This window comes from Phoxinus phoxinus (genome assembly GCF_949152265.1).
Source record: "Phoxinus phoxinus genome assembly, chromosome: 19".
In the NCBI taxonomy this organism is placed as follows: domain Eukaryota; kingdom Metazoa; phylum Chordata; class Actinopteri; order Cypriniformes; family Leuciscidae; genus Phoxinus; species Phoxinus phoxinus.
Genome location: NC_136894.1, coordinates 29,092,763 through 29,114,220, shown reverse-complemented (window position 1 = coordinate 29,114,220; position 21,458 = coordinate 29,092,763). Strand labels below are relative to the sequence as shown.

The window sequence follows — 21,458 nt, the reverse complement described above, 5'->3', positions numbered from 1 at the left end:
CTTTCAAATATTGTACGTTTCAAGAAATTCAAACAATAAATACCGTTTTGGTGTGAAATATTGCTGTCGCCTCAGTTCAAGCGGCACAAGAACCGATCATTTCTTCCTCTTTACTAGTTTCAGTGCAAAACAAACATGAATGATCATCAGATGTTGAAAGAACCAGTACAACTAGAGAAATGTATCGTGTCTCATGTAATCGCTCAATCAAACGATGTCACGTAACATTTACCTCAGAAAGCCATTCAATGTCCAGTAGTTTTCGAGAAAATTGACTGAAGACAGCAGCAAAAAAAGCACTATACATAAAAACTTCCTGAAATGCAGTTGTACACAAACCAGTCGATAATTATCCTTTAATAATAATGCACTAGCTGACAGCGTTCCTCGTATAGCTCACAACATTATTGAGAAAGATTTTTTCCTTGAGAAAAATGAACATGTATATATATCTCCATGTATAGATCGATATTAAATCAAGATCTAAATAAAATCGTGAATTTTTTGTCAATACCCTTCCCTCCAATTCTCACTTCTAGCTGAACTCAAAAGTTTCTGCCATGTTTTTATATAGTAAAAAGCATCAGTAATGAAGAATGAGTCTGATTCAAACTGAAATAAGAGAAGTGTGTGATCATGTGTGTTACAGGGACTGTGAGCAGTGAAAAACTTAATAAATGAGAGAGACGAGAGTTAGTAGTTACTCAAGCGCTCCTCTGTGTTTTCTGAGGATAAATATTGTGTTTCAGAGTCATTAAGACTTTAAATAACATTATTGATAAATGCATTGAAATACATACTAATACATATACATAATACATATAAATACTTAAAACAAATCACAATTAATAAGTAAATAAATAGAGAAAGAAAAACAATATGTGCACAAATGCTCCAAGTCTTTCACACAACTGGCTGAACTCGGGTATCTCCGGTAAATGACTCCAGTAAGTGATACTTCTTTATGACATAAACAAACAATTATTACTAAAATAGATAATCAACTGAAACAAATTAATTGGAGATTAAAGCATATAAATTACAGCGTGACGTGAAATGTTATGAATTTAACTAACTTTATCAATAAACGAGAGAGAGACAGTGTTAGTGTTTGGATGCTGCAGTTGTCATGGTAACTCTTCTCTCTCAACTGCCACCCAGAATTTAGATAACGCAGCTCAACTGTTCAATGCAAACTCATTATAATACATTTAAGTAATTGAAACACTTATGTACATGCATAAATAGAAATAGACATACTTAGATCAAAAATCAAATAAATAAAAATAATTCAATATATTTGTGTCGCAAACTCGATGTTCACATTATTATCATCAGCTCACAGTTCCTCAGGTCATTATCAGAAAACATGTAAAACTGTATAGAGGGGAAACTGTAAAGATGAACATTAATATTTAGTTAACTCTGAGATTATTTGTTCTTTCAGTTTTTCCGTCAATATATGTGAATACATTTCCTAAGGGTTTCCATAAACAGTTGCAAATCAATTTAGCAGAGAATAATTTTAAATGTTTCACCAAAACCACAAAAGCAGAAAATCAAATGAATAGATATCATGTGTTTAAGAGGCAGATTTGATCTTCATGAGAAGAGGGATGTGTGTGAAATATCAGGCCTGAATCTCCAACAGCTTAGCAGTGCTAACACACACACACACACACACACACACACACACACACACACACACACACACACGTTGATCAGATAAAACATGATGTTGTTCACAATTCTTTAAATATAACATTAAATCTTGTCTATAATCACACATAAACATGTCAAAGATCTGCTGATTTTTTATTGTCATGTGTCTCTACAGATGTGAAGAGGATACAGCAGTATGCAGGTACAGTTGCTGTCTGCACTACACTACATTACATTCAGATACTCACAGCTTCATCACTGACCTACAGTATGATTAAATATTACAAACATCATCACTAAATATCTGTGTTGTGATTTATATTCTGTGTTTTCTCAGTGGATGTGACTCTGGATCCTGATACAGCTAATCCTAATCTCATCCTGTCTGATGATGGAAAACAAGTGAGACATGGAGACATTAGACAGAAACTCCCAGACAAACCAGAGAGATTTGATCCGTGTCCCTGTGTCCTGGGAAACGAGGGATTCTCCTCAGGGAGATTTTATTTTGAGGTGCTGGTGAAGGGAAAGACTGACTGGGATTTAGGAGTGGCCAGAGAATCCATTAACAGGAAGGGAAATATCACACTGAGGCCCAGTGATGGATACTGGACTGTGTGGCTGAGGAATGGGAATGAATATTTGGCCTGTGATGATCCCTCTGTCTCTCTGTGTGTGAGAGTGAAGCCGCAGCGGGTTGGTGTGTTTGTGGATTATGAGGAGGGTCTGGTCTCCTTTTATGATGTGGAGTCCAGCTCTCATATCTACTCTTTCACTGGTCAGTCTTTCACTGGTAAACTATATCCATATTTTTGCCCGTGCCTTAATGATGGAGGTAAAAACTCAACTCCACTGATCATCACACCTGTCAAACACAATACATGAATTTACAGCCCTAATATGAAATAATTGATGAAAATAAAGTTTCACGTAATTAATGTTTAAAAACATCAAAAATATATGTTCTTACTCAAAGGATGAGAATCATTTGTTGTTGCTGCTTTTCATCAGTGATTCAGCATCTGAATAAAGACATTAATTTATTTTTGTCTCTGTTTTATTGTGTCCAATGTAGCAAATTAGCTCTATGAAATATTAATAACCAATCATAACTTGTTATAATTGATTATGAATATTTGGATCAGTTAATTGGATTAACTTGATGTAGCTACATTAACATTACAACCAATTACTCAGTTCATCCCGTGAACCCTCAATATTGGTTATTAATTGATTAATAGAAATGTACATTTCCGGGGCATGGGAAATGTCTTTCTTACTTATACTACTAAGAGCAAGTAGCCAAACATCTATGATTATTGACTCCGGATATGAGCTTGAGACACAGACAACCTTACGTGTGATATGAACAAGACTTTATTAACTAGACTAATCATTTAAATTACTCTACATACACATGCACAGTTCACCAAGGGGAAGAGCTGAAGCAGAATACAGGAAAGCAAGAGGTTATAGCATTGTTTGAATTATCAGCAGATCATTAGCCTTGAGCAAACCATCCGTTCAGTTCTAACACACACTTCTTTAAAAGGTGTAAGGACACTTAATGTATCAAATAATGAGACTTTGATACTTGCATGTCTCGCCCATTTGAATTAAACTGTCCTGATGCAATTTGTTGAGGCTCCAGTTGATCTTTGCTGATGTTGTCTTGATGAGAGAGAACCAGTGCGAGTCAGAGTCTCTTTGGTGAATGAAAGACAAGGCCGCAGCCTGGCACCAGCTTGGGGGTCCTTGGGGGACTTCTAGTTCAGCATCATCTTCACATCAGGACTTCTCAGGAAGGACCACGAGAGTAAGAGAGCGGAGGGAGAGAGAGAGAGAGGCGGATCTTGAGATCAGTGATTTTATAGCGTGAAGATGTCACAGCCTCTGGGGGTCTGTGAGCCAATAAGAAGTGTTTCCTTTGGAGGGAAAATTTTGCGACCCATTGTGTTCTAGGAGGCATTTGAATATGTAATTTCATTGGGTGTTTAAGAGAAGAATCTTCAAGATTCTTATAATACTAATGCGTCACAAAGTTAGCAAAATGTAATGTAAATTAACAAATGAGGGACGAAGTCTGGAGTTTATAGAGACCAAACGTGCCACGCATGATTCTGGTTAACCATAGTTTGCAAAGTTTGAAACATTAACCCATTAGAGTTTACAATACAACATGAGCCAAACCACATAAAAGGAAAATCATGAGATGGGAAAATTAGATGCATGTTTATACATTTCTCAAGTGGTTATATATATATATACTGATTGGTCCAGACGCTACATCATGGTTGCCATATCTGTCAAGCTTCGAACAGGACAAAAAAAGCTCTTAAATGTAATTTGTGTTCATGTATATTCAAATATTGTGCATCAAGATGCATCACTCCAAGTTTGATGTAAATGATGCACATATCTCCTAACCAAACCTAGTGTTTAAATGTGTAATGAGATTTGAGAGCTGTAATGAGCAGAAAGATTGCAGTGAATTCTTCTAATTTAATCAGTTCCAGACACAAATCGGGATCCAAAAGTCTCATAGTGGACTCATTTTTACATCGCTTTTTGTGACGCTTGGGAGAAAGTAACTCACACGGTTTTGGAACAACATTAGGTTGACTATCCTTTAAAGAAAACTTTCTAATCCCACAGAGAGATGTTTCATAACATATATTGTGTCATCTCTACTAGGCCAGATGAACTGTAATTGCTCCACCAGAAGTGAGAACGTCGGCTCAAGATCAGTGAATAAGGTACAGAATGATACAGCCGGTCCATGAGTCTGCACGTCATGTTCATTGTCACCAAAAGCAAGATCCTGATACAGATGATCTATGTATCTGCACGTCATATTTATTGTTCATCTCAAGAGTCACTGTTGTAAGGTTGGAAATAATCCAAGATTATTTCAATGCAACAAAGACACTTTCTTTTCATTAAGACATTTCCAGCATAGCAGTGATTGGGACAATGGAGGAAATTGTGATGGTCTGATTGGTCAGTTTGAATGTCTCACACCTCGGTGATGGGGACACGGTGGGGGGAGAAATGACAAAACTGGAGGGCAAAGGGTCTTCACTCTCTTGTCTTTGGATGCCAAGCTGGGGAGAGGGTCTCTCTCCCTCTCGCTCTCTCTCTTTCTCTCTCTCTTTCTCCCCCTCTCTCTCTCTCTCTCTCTCTCTCTCTCTCTCTCTCTCTTTCTCTCTCTCTCTCAGGTAACATTTATGCTGGGTACAAATGGTTTAAATTCTCATTACATCATGTTGTAACTATTTAAGTGTAAACATAACCTTATTGCACATTGAACTTTTATTTAATTCATGGAGTCAGATTAAAACGAGATAATTGCATATGAGAACCTGTGTCTTATTTAACCAAAATTCCTTTAAAACGCTGGAGAGACTTGAACACGCGCTTCCTTACCGGCTATTTGGAAACCGGAAGTTGGGCCGAATAGCCGGCTTTTACAGTGGTGACCCCGACGTGATACTCAGATGGATTTCGCGAGCAAAGTTCTTTCCAGCAAAATGGAATGCTAAAATCAACACAGAGGTTTGAACATCTTCTCTTTCTTCCGCCGCTGTGGTAAGTTCAACTTTTTCTACCTTTTTAGAAGTGTTCAGAAAATGTTTGTTCTTTGTCTAGAAACACGCATGAGGATGTGATTAGATTAGCAGCAGCGCAGATGAAGAATGAAAACACTTGAATAGATTTTAAAGATCTCCTTGTTTGCCTAAGCAACAAGAAACAAAACCTAAAATTGGAATAACATCTTCCAAATAATGAATAACTCGACGAAGAACCGAAAAAATAAACCCTAAAAGTTATAAAATCAGCCGCATATCTTTGCCATTATTGCATTGGCTTATACAAAGAGAATGAGCAAACAACAGAAATAAAAATCTAAGTTTGTAAACGATCGAAAAATGCGTGATTTTATAAATAAAAAGGCAGGTCGATGAACTGTTTATGAAAAGCAAAGAAGTTTGGAAAAAATAGGATGACATGATTTACAGGCTAAAAATCAGTTTTAGGCTAAGCTAAATGCTAATGCCATGCTGCTTCCAAACGCTTAACCCTTTGTGTCGCCGGCCCACCGGTAGGCCCAAAACTACATTGAAAGCATTAATATCCTATACTAAACCTAAACTAATCTTGACAAAATCTATATTTCATTTGAAAGCTTAAACTTTAACACAGATGAGATTGAAAAGCATGAAATAATTGTTAATTTTCAAATTTGTAACACAAGAATGAATTTAAAAATCCTGAAACAACAAAACACTCATATTCAAAGTTCCAGAGAACGTCGCGCATTAGGGTTCAGAAACTCTGAATCTTGAACAAAATTTATGCATTATTACGTTTGAATTAATTCTAAATGACTCCGAGATTGTTTTTCCCAAATAAGATTGACGGATTCGTATGTTACCACAAGGCTGCTTCAGAGTTTAGCGACGGCTAAAAACTGATATCAGGAAGTTTGCAGGCTGCTTGGGTGGGAGGATGAGTATGTCCGTCTAGGACCAGTTAGAGGCTGGTCGATTAATCTAGCTTGGATGCTTCCGATGACTTCTGTTCTAATTTAATGTTACTCTAAGTAAGTGCACGTGAACCATCACGGGCTTGGCCAATCCAAAGCCATTAAAGAAGAAGTAAAGTTAATCTACTGGCGTCTTTAATGGTGGCCAAAACCTACTAAAGTAAAACCGTTGAATTAAGTTCCTGAAGGGCATCCTTGAGGGCTACTGAATGTATCTTTGATTGTTGCATGTAGGGATTACGGCAAAATCCTAGATATGTAGCCATTTGCCTCTGCTCCTGATCTTCAGGACTGAACGCTTGTGCCGGAGACCTACTGGGTAAGGACCTCAAAGCGACATAGTTTCCTAATCTAAGCGGGTAAAATAATATTAAAGAGTCAAAAGAGAATAATTAAATATTAAAATAGTAATTTTGCCTTTCACGTAGTCCTCAAAGAGACTAAAAATGAAAGAATAGGCATTTAAAAAAACGAATACTTTGACAATAAAGTTGTTCCAGAGACCAGAAATAATATTATTTACCTTATATTATTTTAAATATAACATAATTGTATTATAACTCGAATTCTAATATACATTGTGTTATAATCGCCAAGCAGGGCATTAATTGGAAAATGTGTGACATCAGTCTTTAGAATTAGATTCTATTGGGATGTTAACCAGTGCCAAAAGGGCAGAGGATGTGCTTTTATGTTTGCAAATAAGTGTGGCACAGGTAACAGCCAAATAAAACCGAATCTGATCAGAGAAGTAAATTTACGAGGAGGGTGTGAAATGCTAAACAGCAGACAGATACCACAGTTTCTTGCAGGTAAAAAAATATCTGCACTAACAAAATGTGTGAATGACACCATAAAACAGGCAACACCGATCCAGGTGAACAAATTTCTGCCCACAGATCTGATTGTAATGAGCAACTTAAAATGACAATATGAGTAATAAAAATTCAAATGAATCCAGAAGATTTCCCCAGCAGAACTGGGATCTCTAATGCTCATGACACAAGCAGACTGTGAAGACTGAACCAAGAGCAGCTTTAGGTGTCACACACTGTCCTGAAACAGCAACAATTTAGACCTGGTCAATGAAACTCGGTTTCATGTGAAAACAGGAATTAAACATTTTAAACTGTTGAAAATATCTGAATTAACTGTGGTTTTCTCTGCATTTGTTTCTGTCTCAGGTTTTAACACTGAAATTCCTTGGAGGATGGACGCCAGGACGGGCCGGACTCCACCTGCACCGAAGCAGGACGAGATTGTTAGAACATAACCTGAGACTCGGGAGATGGGTGAAAAGACAACTCGAGGCCACTCACACATCACAGTAACACTACTGCATAACTGTGGCCTCCCAGTTAGAACTGGATCCAAATTTACAACACAATTATCATATTTGATTCCACCCATCTCTTAGGCATGAACACTGAACACACACCTCCATTTACCGCTGAACACTACACATAAGAAGATAAAGATGGCATAGAGCCCAAAAGTGACACTTCACTAATGATCTATTGTCCATCATCACACTGAACAGATTCAGACAGCTTCACACACATAGGATGGCAAAGCTGATCCCATGATGACAGTACACATTACCGACTCATGGGAAAACACTGTAACGTACACATGAATGGCTACAGTCACAAATTGATAATACAAATTCTAAAGCAAAGACAGACCTGCTATTAAAATTAAAAAAATGTTTAACTGATTGTTATTGGTGTGGTTGGAAAATCATAGGGCCCATGATTTCTCAACAATGCCTCTAATAACAGACACATTATAAAAACAAACTAGATCTGAAGTGTGAAAGCTTCAATCAATTACAAAAAATTACAATTCAACCCTGTCATCGACTGTGACTTAGAGAGGAGACAGAGATGAAGCCAATCAATATATATGGGGATGATTAGGAGGCCATGATAGACAGAGGCCAAGGGGCAAATTTGGCCGGGATGCCGGGGTTACACCCCTACTCTTTTTCGAAGGACATCCTGGGATTTTTAATGACCACAGAGAGTCAGGACCTCGGTTTAACGTCTCATCCGAAGGCCGGCGCTCTTTTGTCAGTATAGTGTCCCCATCACTACACTGGGGCGTTAGGACCCACACAGACCACAGGGTGAGCGCCCCCTGCTGGCCTCACTAACACCGCTTCCCATCCAGGTACTAACCAGACTCAGCCCCGCTTATCTTCAGTGGGCAACCAGTCTTGGGCTACAGGGTGATATGGCTGCTGAGTAATATTAGTATTACTCATGCTTGTAACTCAAATGTTGTTTTTTTTATTCTTTTATTTAAAATCTCCATAAACACTCATGAGTACATTGTCACTGTCACACAGCTGGAAAGACTAGTGACATATTCATATCTGCACGTCATCACAATCATTAGATGTGTATCGGTATCCTGCTCTCACTGGCCTTCTTCAGGATTGTCTGATGTGACTCACATATCGACTCATGAGTCATGACTTTATTTTCCGCACATGGATGCAAGATCGATCACCAAACAAACTGATGACTGAGTCACATCTCTGCTGAAAACAATGCTGCCATTTTTTCTGGCATCTAGAACATTATCTTCAACATGACTGTCATTTAACTTTGCTGTCAAATAGAGCAAATAAACTAGTAGATAGGCTACTGTCACATATAATAAAAAGTCATTCAGGCATTCTCAGGCACAGAGATGTGAAAGATTATGTCAGAAGCTCAGATTTGTGATTCATTAGTTAAACATCAGCGGCTATGAAGGATTGACCTGTATTAACAAATCCTATAGTGTACACAACTTTGCAGGATAAAACATTCAAAATGGGAAAATATAAGAATAATCAACTGCCTAGGAGTGACAAATATTATCTATTAAAGTGAAATCTTACAGGGACCAAAAAAGTAGGTCTATATATAATATTGACAAATCTAGCGTTCAGAATGTTTCAAGCCACAGGATGATGCAGAAAATCTATAGGTGGACATGCAAATGTTTTTTTTATATATCTATATATATATATATTTTTTAAGACTATTTTTAAGGGAAAAAGTTGTCTAACCATTTGCCAACTTAACAACGTACTGGATATTCATAAAGCAAATTAGATTCAGTTTGCCCAACTCCGTGTGTACTAGACTACAAATAACTACTTGTTATTAAAAAGAAAAAATCCAGTCCAGGTGTGATCACAGCACATCTGACATAACTCTCAATATCAACATGTCAAAAACACTTGGTAAACCATGTTAAAATAACACAGCCAACATTCTCTATTTACTCAACAACTAATAATTACCAGTGTCAGTGCCACCTGCAGGCACAATGGCGAATAACAGTATTAATACATAACAAAACACTGGCTGCATTCCAAACCGCATACTCAATGAGTAGGTACTTAATTTCAATAAGTACTTACTTAACGAGCGCTAAAAGAGTAGGTACTTTATAGCGAAATCTCGTTAAGTATGAATGCGAACCGGACATCTGCCATGTTGACGTTATCATGTGACCTACGACGCGTTATCACAAGTGCAACAACTTAAAAGATTTGAACGACACGTTTAATTCATCTATCTGTAAATATCTTGATATTGATTAAACTTGCTCATTTTATGGTCTTTTTAAAGAAACTGCTGCCCATTTATTTTGAGAATACATTTAGGGTTGATTTAAGTTCTTATATTTAACCCTACTTATGTGACCCACCGTTTTATCCTTAACGATATTATTTATTTGTATTACGAAATCCCAAAATTGTCATCTCTTGAATATGTTGATAATTTCTTTATTTTATATCCAAACATTTTCATCCACAAGCAAAAGTGGCTTACCGTGACAAATACTGACCGATACTTAATTATATTACTTTTTACTGAAAAAAATCAATAAAACAAACAAAATGTAATGTATGTCATATGACATAGCTATGCATGAATACACTCTAGATGTGTATATTGTGAACATATCTACATTTTCATTCAAACAATTCATTAAATAATGATATTTTATTTACTGGCAACAATGATAAATTTTAATAAAGGAGTAAATGAATGAATGAAAGTCACCATCACACAATAAACAAATGCAAGTCAGAAAGGTGCTGTAATAGCTCTGTTTGAAATTACAATAATTAAAATAAACTACAACTTAATATTTAAATTATTATTCATTTCTGTAGTATACTCACTCAAAGCATTTGATGACAGCCTTCAGCTTTATGAGCCTCTCTCCACCAGATACACACACATCTGTTCTTCTGTCCCTGTAACATCCAGACAAGACTCCCATAACCTCTGTGATTTATGAGCTCAACACTACATTTACATGTTGAGGTTGTTTTAACTTTTTATCCAACATACATGTTCCTCAATTTATCAACAGTACTAATGGACAAATAAAATAGATAACTTATGTTTAGTTACTTTATAGATATGTTCTACATAATAGCAAGCACACATATCACTCAGATGTATTCATGTTGTGATGTGCTCTTCTGCAATACTTATAAAAGATGTTCCTGTCAGATGTAAATAGACGTTTAAAATAAGCGTCTTTAAGATGTTTATGGTTTATGTAAATCCACGTTAGAGACGTAACTTACGTGTCCTTACTGGAGGTCCTGTCAGCTAGAGCTAACGTTATACATAATAAAACGTGTTTTTACAGCCAAATCACAATCATACTATACTGTCTAACTCCTTTACAACTTCAACAGTTAAAACGTTTACTCTATAGTAGTTTAACACATGCAATTTTAACACAAGGAACCGTGTTTACTCACATTTGAAACCCCGCGAGTCGCTGATCTCCGTGATGTTTGATAATAGGCTTGTTTGAGATGCGCCTTGCCTCGCCTGAAATGTGCAAGTACACCTGGCTGCAGCCTGCAGATCGGGGTGGGGCTGCACCTGGGGCGGGGCTGCACGTGCAGCCCCGCCCACAACGCTTGTCATTGGTTAGTGGTAAAGTGATGACGTCAATCAAGGCGGGGCCGCACCTGGGGCGGGGCTGCACGCCCGTAACGCTTCTCATTGGTTAGTGGCATATATATGACGTCGACGCCACGGTAAACAGGAAATGTGGTTGAAAACGCATGTGCCAAAGCGCGCTGACAGCGCATGCGTCGTATTTGCGTTAGGTGGTGACATCACGTGTTTTGACTTGACGCGTCTTCAAAATGGATGCGCAAATTTGAAATAATACTTTAGTAAAATTATGAAGTATTAAAAAAAACTCTAATGTAATAATGAAAGCAGCAGAAGGGAGTAGAGCGCATATCCATAGTTTTAACTATGCCTGATCTAAGGTAAACTTATAAGGAATTACAGAGCATTGTGTAATATCTGTGTAGTATTTAAAACGTTTTTCACATTCTGTTGCATTTCACTGTGTAAATAAAAGAAATATTGTAAATATTAATGGCACCTTATATATTTCTTATTTTAATCATTCCTCTGTAATAGTTATTGTTTATTTTTGTGCATTAAATAGGCTATTATAAAACATTTATGCCAATAAAGTAGTTTGAAGTTAACCCAACTAAATACAGTACATTGTCAATCTCTGTATCCCATATTATGCATTTCAACTCAAAAAAAAATAATTGTGTAAAAGGGAAACACACACACACACACACACACACACACACACACACACACACACACACACACACACACATTCCCCTCCATCATTGAAAAAACAATCAACTGAGCAATAAAATCCCTGCAGGACTCCTTCTGCCATCACCACAGACCCAGCTGGGCAGTGCTTGTGTAGTGTAGTGCAGTGCAAAGCACAGGCAACGAGTAGGGCACCCGGAACACTTGCTTACTGTCAGGAAAATGCTCTCCAGTTCACAACACCTAATTTAGATCAAATACAGAACAAACAATATTGAATCATTTTGAAGAAAGGCATTAACATAGTACAGAGTCATACAAGGAATTTATTTTTAATATATTTTAAACATATTATAGTAAAATGTTAGACAAGATAAGCTTAAGTGTTATTGGCTTTGTCTGTAAAGTACCTACATAAACTAGTTTAAAAAAGTTTGTCAACAAAAACTTTAATTTGGCTTGAGAAAGCCTATCCTAAAAGTTTGAAATAGTTTTTAAAAGCTTGAAGTTTGAAGGTTTTCAGTTTGAAGATCAAAGGAGATTTCAAGCTGAAAGTTTTGAAGGCAGTACAGTCTATCAGACACAGACAGACAGGTAGAGATAGATAGATAGATAGATAGATAGATAGATAGATAGATAGATAGATAGATAGATAGATAGATAGGCAGACAGATAGATAGATAGATAGGCAGACAGATAGATAGATAGATAGATAGATAGATAGATAGATAGATAGGCAGACAGATAGATAGATAGATAGATAGATAGATAGATAGATAGATAGATAGATAGATAGATAGATAGATAGATAGATAGATAGATAGATAGATAGATAGATAGGTAGATAGATAGATAGACAGATAGATAGGCAGACAGATAGATAGATAGATAGATAGATAGATATATAGATAGATAGATAGATAGATAGATAGATAGATAGATAGATAGATAGATAGATAGATAGATAGATAGATAGATAGATAGATAGATAGGCAGACAGAGATAGATAGGCAGACAGAGATAGATAGGCAGACAGAGATAGATAGGCAGACAGAGATAGATAGATAGATAGATAGATAGATAGATAGATAGATAGATAGATAGATAGATAGATAGATAGATAGATAGATAGATAGATAGATAGATGGATGCACGGATAGACAGATCCTTGGCATTGTCATCCCCATTTATATTCCCTGTGTAACACTTTTGCTATTTTAATTTATATAATTTTTGTTTTGCTGTGTTAATTATTATCTAACTCTTACTCTAATCTCTCTCACCTATTTTTTGTTGTTGTTTACTTTATAACTCAAAGGCTCTTTGCCATTCCTCCCTGCAAAAATGCATACAACTGTGTTAAGTAAAGGGGACGTGTGAGCAGTATTTAAATGGATAGTTCACTTCGAAATTAGTCTTAAAGTTTCACTTTAAGAAAATGAAAATTCTGTCATCATATACTCACCCTCAAGTTGTTTCAAACCTGTATGACTTTCTTTCTTCTGCTGAACACAAAGGAAGATATTTTGAAGAATGTCACTAACCAAACAGTTAAGCATCCATAGTATTTTTTTTCCTACTGTGATAAATAGGGGAAATTTGCTGAAGCACATTGCCAGCCAACTCCACCAACACCTCCTCTGTCCAGCAGTCGCAACCTCATTCTTCATACGTGTGTGTGTGTATGGTTGATGTACTGTACGTGATTATCTGTATATGTGTGCATATATCTTTTACACAATTATTTTTGTTTTGAAATAAAAGTTATCACTGGTATGAGTTTGCTTTTTTGAGTTGGCATGCATACTATGGGATACAGAGATTGACAATGTAGGCTACTGTATGTAGTCGGTTTAACTTCAAACTACTTTATTGGCATAAATGTTTTATAATATAAATAGCCTATATAATGCACAAAAATAAACAAGAAATAGTACAGAGGAATGATTAAAATAAGAAATATAAAAGATGCCATAAATGCTTACAGTAATTTAGCTAAAGTGCAACAGAAAGTGAAAAACGTAAAATACTACACAGATATTACACAATATATACTCTGTAATTCCTCATAAGTTTACCTTAGATCAGGCATAGTTAAAACTATGGATATGCACTCTACTCCTTTTTGGTGCTTTCATTATTACTTTAGAGTTATCATTTTATTTAAGTATTATTTCAAATTTGATATGCGTTATAAAGACATCAGGCCCTGGATTATCAGAGAGTAAAAGTCGAGTGCAGTCATTTACAGTGTATTTACACCGCAAAACAAATCCTCTCCTTGCCATTTTCTTGCTCTTTTTTCAAACAGAATTGTCCTCTCTAACTTGCCGTTGTCAGGATTCCACCTTCATCTTACGCCTCACTACATTTCCCAGCATCCCCCGTGTCTTCACACCTGCACTCACTCTTCCCTGAGTAATTATCATCACCTGTGCATTGTTAATTAGTTTATCACCTTCACCTGTAGTCTTCATTATCTTCTGTGTATTTAAGTTCTCCCTGGTTCACTTTGCAGTTGTCGGTCAATGTTAATGTTGATGTTTCATGGATCAAATAAACCTTTGCTATTTGAATCTTTATCTGGAACTTCATCTTCTTCTACCCTGAGACGTGACAGATTGACCGACCCAAAAGAACGAGATGGAGGTAGACTCTATGGACACGTTCCTTTTTCATCAGAATGGGAGTTCGATTGAAGAATTTGTGGAAGTATATCTTCATCTTCACCAAGATGTTTATTGGGAAGAGGAATACTTGAAGCGGCGTTTTTGGGGTGGACTGGAAGATACTCGAACCCAGCTACTTTTGCTCCGGGACTTTCATTTACCTTTTGTGGAATTCTTGGACAGAGCTCTTTGGGTTGGTGGATCCTCTCTCCAAATTGAGCCAGTGCCTGAGCAGCCCGATCATCCAGTGCACGAGCCCGATCCAGTGTCAGTGTCCGATCCACTGCCAGAGCCCGGTCGGGTGCCTGAATTAACAGGAATAATAGTTCCTCCCTTACTTTGGGAATGCCCGAGTCCGATTTTGATCCCAAGTCCGATCCGGTCCCAAGGTCCTTCTAGTTCGAACAGCCCAGCCCGGGATTCTCCGGCTCAGAAACGCCTTCATCATCGCAAATATCGTCCGGCTCAAAGACGCCTTCATTTTCGCCGGTCCCGCCCGGTTCTGAGACGCCTTCATCTTCGCCGGTCTCGCCAAGGTCAAGAGCCCTCTTCACCGCTGGTCCCGCCCAGCTCAAAGCCTTCTGCACCGCTGGTCCCGTCCAGCCCAGAGCTTCCTGCACCGCTGGTCCCGTCCAGCCCAGAGCTTCCTGCACCGCTGGTCCCGTCCAGCCCAGAGCTTCCTGCACCGCTGGTCCCGTCCAGCCCAGAGCTTCCTGCACCGCTGGTCCCGTCCAGCCCAGAGCTTCCTGCACCGCTGGTCCCGTCCAGCCCAGAGCTTCCTTCGCCGCTGGTCCCGTCCAGCCCAGAGCTTCCTGCACCGCTGGTCCCGTCCAGCCCAGAGCTTCCTTCGCCGCTGGTCCCGTCCAGCCCAGAGCTTCCTGCACCGCTGGTCCCGTCCAGCCCAGAGCTTCCTGCACCGCTGGTCCCGTCCAGCCCAGAGCTTCCTGCACCGCTGGTCCCGTCCAGCCCAGAGCTTCCTGCACCGCTGGTCCCGTCCAGCCCAGAGCTTCCTGCACCGCTGGTCCCGTCCAGCCCAGAGCTTCCTGCACCGCTGGTCCCGTCCAGCCCAGAGCTTCCTGCACCGCTGGTCCCGTCCAGCCCAGAGCTTCCTGCACCGCTGGTCCCGTCCAGCCCAGAGCTTCCTGCACCGCTGGTCCCGTCCAGCCCAGAGCTTCCTGCACCGCTGGTCCCGTCCAGCCCAGAGCTTCCTGCACCGCTGGTCCCGTCCAGCCCAGAGCTTCCTGCACCGCTGGTCCCGTCCAGCACAGAGCCCTCAACGCTGCCCAGCAGTAAGCCCTCTTCGACGCTGGTCCCGCCCAGCCCACCCTTTCCTTCGCTGGATCTGCCCAGCACAAAGCCCTCATCGCTGGATCTGCCCAGCACAAAGCCCTCATCGCTGGATCTGCCCAGCACAAAGCCCTCATCGCTGGATCTGCCCGGCACAGAGCCCTCATCGCTGCCCAGCACAGAGCCCTCATCGCTGCCCAGCACAGAGCCCTCATCGCTGCCCAGCACAGAGCCCTCATCGCTGCCCAGCACAGAGCCCTCATCGCTGCCCAGCACAGAGCCCTCATCGCTGCCCAGCACAGAGCCCTCATCGCTGCCCAGCACAGAGCCCTCATCGCTGCCCAGCACAGAGCCCTCATCGCTGCCCAGCACAGAGCCCTCATCGCTGCCCAGCACAGAGCCCTCATCGCTGCCCAGCACAGAGCCCTCATCGCTGCCCAGCACAGAGCCCTCATCGCTGCCCAGCACAGAGCCCTCATCGCTGCCCAGCACAGAGCCCTCATCGCTGCCCAGCACAGAGCCCTCATCGCTGCCCAGCACAGAGCCCTCATCGCTGCCCAGCACAGAGCCCTCATCGCTGCCCAGCACAGAGCCCTCATCGCTGCCCAGCACAGAGCCCTCATCGCTGCCCAGCACAGAGCCCTCATCGCTGCCCAGCACAGAGCCCTCATCGCTGCCCAGCACAGAGCCCTCATCGCTGCCCAGCACAGAGCCCTCATCGCTGCCCAGCACAGAGCCCTCATCGCTGCCCAGCACAGAGCCCTCATCGCTGCCCAGCACAGAGCCCTCATCGCTGCCCAGCACAGAGCCCTCATCGCTGCCCAGCACAGAGCCCTCATCGCTGCCCAGCACAGAGCCCTCATCGCTGCCCAGCACAGAGCCCTCATCGCTGCCCAGCACAGAGCCCTCATCGCTGCCCAGCACAGAGCCCTCATCGCTGCCCAGCACAGAGCCCTCATCGCTGCCCAGCACAGAGCCCTCATCGCTGCCCAGCACAGAGCCCTCATCGCTGCCCAGCACAGAGCCCTCATCGCTGCCCAGCACAGAGCCCTCATCGCTGCCCAGCACAGAGCCCTCATCGCTGCCCAGCACAGAGCCCTCATCGCTGCCCAGCACAGAGCCCTCATCGCTGCCCAGCACAGAGCCCTCATCGCTGCCCAGCACAGAGCCCTCATCGCTGCCCAGCACAGAGCCCTCATCGCTGCCCAGCACAGAGCCCTCATCGCTGCCCAGCACAGAGCCCTCATCGCTGCCCAGCACAGAGCCCTCATCGCTGCCCAGCACAGAGCCCTCATCGCTGCCCAGCACAGAGCCCTCATCGCTGCCCAGCACAGAGCCCTCATCGCTGCCCAGCACAGAGCCCTCATCGCTGCCCAGCACAGAGCCCTCATCGCTGCCCAGCACAGAGCCCTCATCGCTGCCCAGCACAGAGCCCTCATCGCTGCCCAGCACAGAGCCCTCATCGCTGCCCAGCACAGAGCCCTCATCGCTGCCCAGCACAGAGCCCTCATCGCTGCCCAGCACAGAGCCCTCATCGCTGCCCAGCACAGAGCCCTCATCGCTGCCCAGCACAGAGCCCTCATCGCTGCCCAGCACAGAGCCCTCATCGCTGCCCAGCACAGAGCCCTCATCGCTGCCCAGCACAGAGCCCTCATCGCTGCCCAGCACAGAGCCCTCATCGCTGCCCAGCACAGAGCCCTCATCGCTGCCCAGCACAGAGCCCTCATCGCTGCCCAGCACAGAGCCCTCATCGCTGCCCAGCACAGAGCCCTCATCGCTGCCCAGCACAGAGCCCTCATCGCTGCCCAGCACAGAGCCCTCATCGCTGCCCAGCACAGAGCCCTCATCGCTGCCCAGCACAGAGCCCTCATCGCTGCCCAGCACAGAGCCCTCATCGCTGCCCAGCACAGAGCCCTCATCGCTGCCCAGCACAGAGCCCTCTCGTCCGGTGTTGCCAGATGGGTCGGTGGATCTCAGTTCTTCGCCTCCAACCTCCGTGCCCAATACTCCGCCTCAGCCCATCCGTTCATCACCGTCCCCTTGGCTCCTACCTCCTTCAGTTCCTCCATGGTCCATCAGTCCACCAGCTCCTCCAGGCTCACTCGTTCCCCCGAATCCACCTTGGTCACTCGTCCATCTTCCCTCGCCTCTGGACTGCTCTCCTCCGGCTACGCCTCGTCCCTTCGTCCTCCCGGCTCTGTTGAACTCCTCGCTCCCTTCAGTTCCCTCTTTGGTCCTCACTCCCTCTTTCGTCACCGTGCCCTTCTGTCCCCTGTCAGCCCCTCACTCGCCAGAGCCGGCGGGTCCGCCATGTCCAGCTGGTCCCTCGGTGTCGCCTGGGTCCGTCGGCTCTTCGGCTCCCCCCGGATCTCCTCCCTCTTCTGCTCCGCCTCCGTCAGTCGGCACCCTGGACCCCTCTACCCTTCCTCCTCCATGGCTCCTCCCTCCGTCAGCTCCGCCTTTCTCCATCTACGGCGCGGGTCGCGCCTGGCGGGAGGGGGGGGGGTACTGTCAGGATTCCACCTTCATCTTACGCCTCACTACATTTCCCAGCATCCCCCGTGTCTTCACACCTGCACTCACTCTTCCCTGAGTAATTATCATCACCTGTGCATTGTTAATTAGTTTATCACCTTCACCTGTAGTCTTCATTATCTTCTGTGTATTTAAGTTCTCCCTGGTTCACTTTGCAGTTGTCGGTCAATGTTAATGTTGATGTTTCATGGATCAAATAAACCTTTGCTATTTGAATCTTTATCTGGAACTTCATCTTCTTCTACCCTGAGACGTGACAGCCGTAGAGTCCTCAAACCCAGTGTAGGAGGAGCCATGTAGATGAGTTCATAAATCTGCATTTTGAGTGGCGTGTGGCGTCAATTTAACACCTATTGGTGAGTGCCGTTATTTTAACGCGTGGCGGCGTGTGGCGCTAACTTATCGCCTGACGCCGCTTATTTAACGTCTGGCGGCGTTATGAAGACGGCGTTTTAATATTAATACGGCGGTCAAAAGCACGCGAATTATGAACCATTTGGCTTTCCATAGTGGAGAGCAACTGCGCGCAACTGCAGAATCCGACACGTGCGCCTGGCGATCGCGAGATTTTTTTTACATACGTCAGCATGATATCAGAGCCAGGCGGACCGCACTCGGACACTTTTCTAACCGGCATGCATCTCGCGCTGATCACCGGTGATCGGTTCTGCGCAGATTTTGCTCATCTCAAACAAGCCTAATGACGTATCCCCTCGCGTGGCCTCCTGGGATAGAAGAGTATCCACCGGTTGACCACTCAAAAATCTGTCTGGAAGCAGTAACTGTACGTTCACACCGCCGCCGGCGAGAGCGGCAAAATTCGCTCTCGCCGCCCTGCCATCGACGCCGTGAGATTCGGGGACTCTCTGGCGCTCTGACGTATATTTTAGAATGCGTGATTTTTTTTAAAAACTTTATTTAAAGGAGCCGCAAAGCAAATAAGAACTGAACATAAATCAGTATCCTATTTTGTGCATTCTGGCCACACGTAGGGTATAAATTAACCTATTAAAATATTTTAAATGTGAAAGTAACAAAACACCAACAATTTCAGACACCTTTTACATTCGTCGTTCTTTTTATTAATGTCCCTGTATGTAAACAGGGACACGTCGTACAATAACGGGAAACCCGCAACAGAAATGATTAACTTTTCCTCCATTTTGCTTAGGAACTAATGTGGTCGGAACCTAAGTTTACAGGATTGTGTTCTCTGTTATCCTCTCAGGCGGAGGACTTCTACATTCCGATTGGTTGCCGCTGGTTGCCGCCGAACCGCGTCATAGCTTATTACCATAAAGTTGACTTGATTTCAACTCGCGCCACTCTCGCCGGAGCTCGCCGCCGGTTCTCATTGAAAATGAATGGCTTCCGGCCACTTTGACGCTCTCGCCGCGTGCGGTGTGAACGCACAGTAAGTCATCCGGGAACTTCTCGCCTACTCTTTTATGAATACTGATGTTTCGAACGTACTGCTTCCTTCACGTACTGTTTTCGCCTACTATATAGTAGGAAAGTAGGCATATTGGAACGCACTTAAGTTCGAATCTCGCGATAATTAGTACGTCACCCATGTAATTCTTGCCTACTCTTTTGGATTCATACATTAGGCTTGTTTGAGATGAGCAAAATCTGCGCAGAACCGATCACCGGTGATCACCGCGAGATGCATGCCGGTTAGAAATGTGTCCGAGTGCGGTCCGCCTGGCTCTGATGCCATGCTGACGTATGTCAAAAAACTCTCGCGAGCGCAAGGCGCACGTGTCGGATTCTGCAGTCGCGCGCAGTTGCTCTCTCTCCACCGACTGCGCTGATCAAAAGCATGATGGGAAACGACTTGCTGACGACACAGGTTGATGCTCATTGGTTTAAACAACCATGATGTAATGTTCTCTTTTAAAATGTTTGATTTTAAAACTCTGATATCATGTTTTATGTGTATAAATTATGTGTTCCCAAATTATTATATTCCCAAACTCTCTGACAGTGCGATCTCTATATGGATTATGTGATTATGTTATTTTTATTTTAAAAAATATAGAAACATGTCTGTATTAAAGAAAAATATATATATTGATAAACACGTATTTGGAATGGGATTAAATAAGTGCTTTGGGTGTCTTGTTCATTATCTATTTATTTTCAAATAAAAGCAACAGAACTTAAATTACATCCAGTTTATTAGCAACACTGTGCACGAGCGTGAATCCCGTGAATCCCGCGATATCCATCTTTGATCTCACAGCTGTCAGATCCACTGAGAGAAGAGAAAACTGTCCTGCTTGCCTGCACTTTTTTCACTCCTCCCCTCACTGCAGCCGCCTACTCTCGCATACATTTCAGGCGAGGCAAGGCGCATCTCAAACAAGCCTACTTTTTCGCTCGCCTACTCTTTTCCCCATACTAAATAGTAGGGAAGTATGCGGTTTGGAATGCAGCCAGAGAGATTCAGAGAAAGTGAAACTAACTTGATCAACCACAATATGGACGCCTGAACCGATCAACCTCTTTAAACAACAGAATATTGATCCGTTCAAAGAGTCTTGTGGACACATCTGATCCTCACAGGTAAGAGAGAGAGAAATATAAGAGAGATTGTGATGAACAGGTTTATAAGGGAAGTGATCTGGTTTAGTAGGTTTGTGTCGAACGGGAATAAGTTGAACAGAACCAGGTTTAAACATGTCAAATACTCAAATACTTTAGTTGTTTACTGCACTGAAATGGTATCAGATGTGTATTAAAAGTGTGTCATTTGATAGGTTGTAAAGCAAAGTTTGTGGTTTCTGTCATTTAGTCACACGACAGAAAAACTAAAGAAACAGGAAGTAAATGAGCTGCAGATTCACTGAACACAAACCTGCTAAACTGCAGATGAAAATCACATTTACATTAAACAAGATTAAAACTACACTTGACTATATCATGTATTTTGTGGAGAGATGTATCTATTTTTATTTAAAGATAGTTTTGTTGGAAAATATATCTCTTGTACTTTGGTTAATCTAAACAGCAGGTCAAAGTTGTAAAATGTAAATTTATGAGTTTCTTACTGAATTTCAAATGACCGATTGTGTTTCCCTCACTATAAATTCTTACATTCATTTTAAACAATTTGTTATACATTTGACTTGAAAT

General features: G+C 42.3%; 1 protein-coding gene across 1 annotated transcript in view; it reads left to right on the top strand.

Annotated features, from left to right (window-relative positions):
- The window catches only part of LOC306986531 (uncharacterized protein), a 28,816-nt gene that overhangs the window by 3,452 nt on the left and 3,906 nt on the right, over window positions 1–21,458 (top strand). The window contains exons 7-11 of the mRNA XM_079589842.1: window positions 1,829–1,864; window positions 2,000–2,539; window positions 7,393–7,469; window positions 15,819–15,937; window positions 17,744–18,378. Coding sequence (XP_079445968.1) covers window positions 1,829–1,864; window positions 2,000–2,539; window positions 7,393–7,469; window positions 15,819–15,937; window positions 17,744–18,378 — 1,407 coding nt within the window. The remainder of the gene's footprint in view (window positions 1–1,828; window positions 1,865–1,999; window positions 2,540–7,392; window positions 7,470–15,818; window positions 15,938–17,743; window positions 18,379–21,458) is intronic.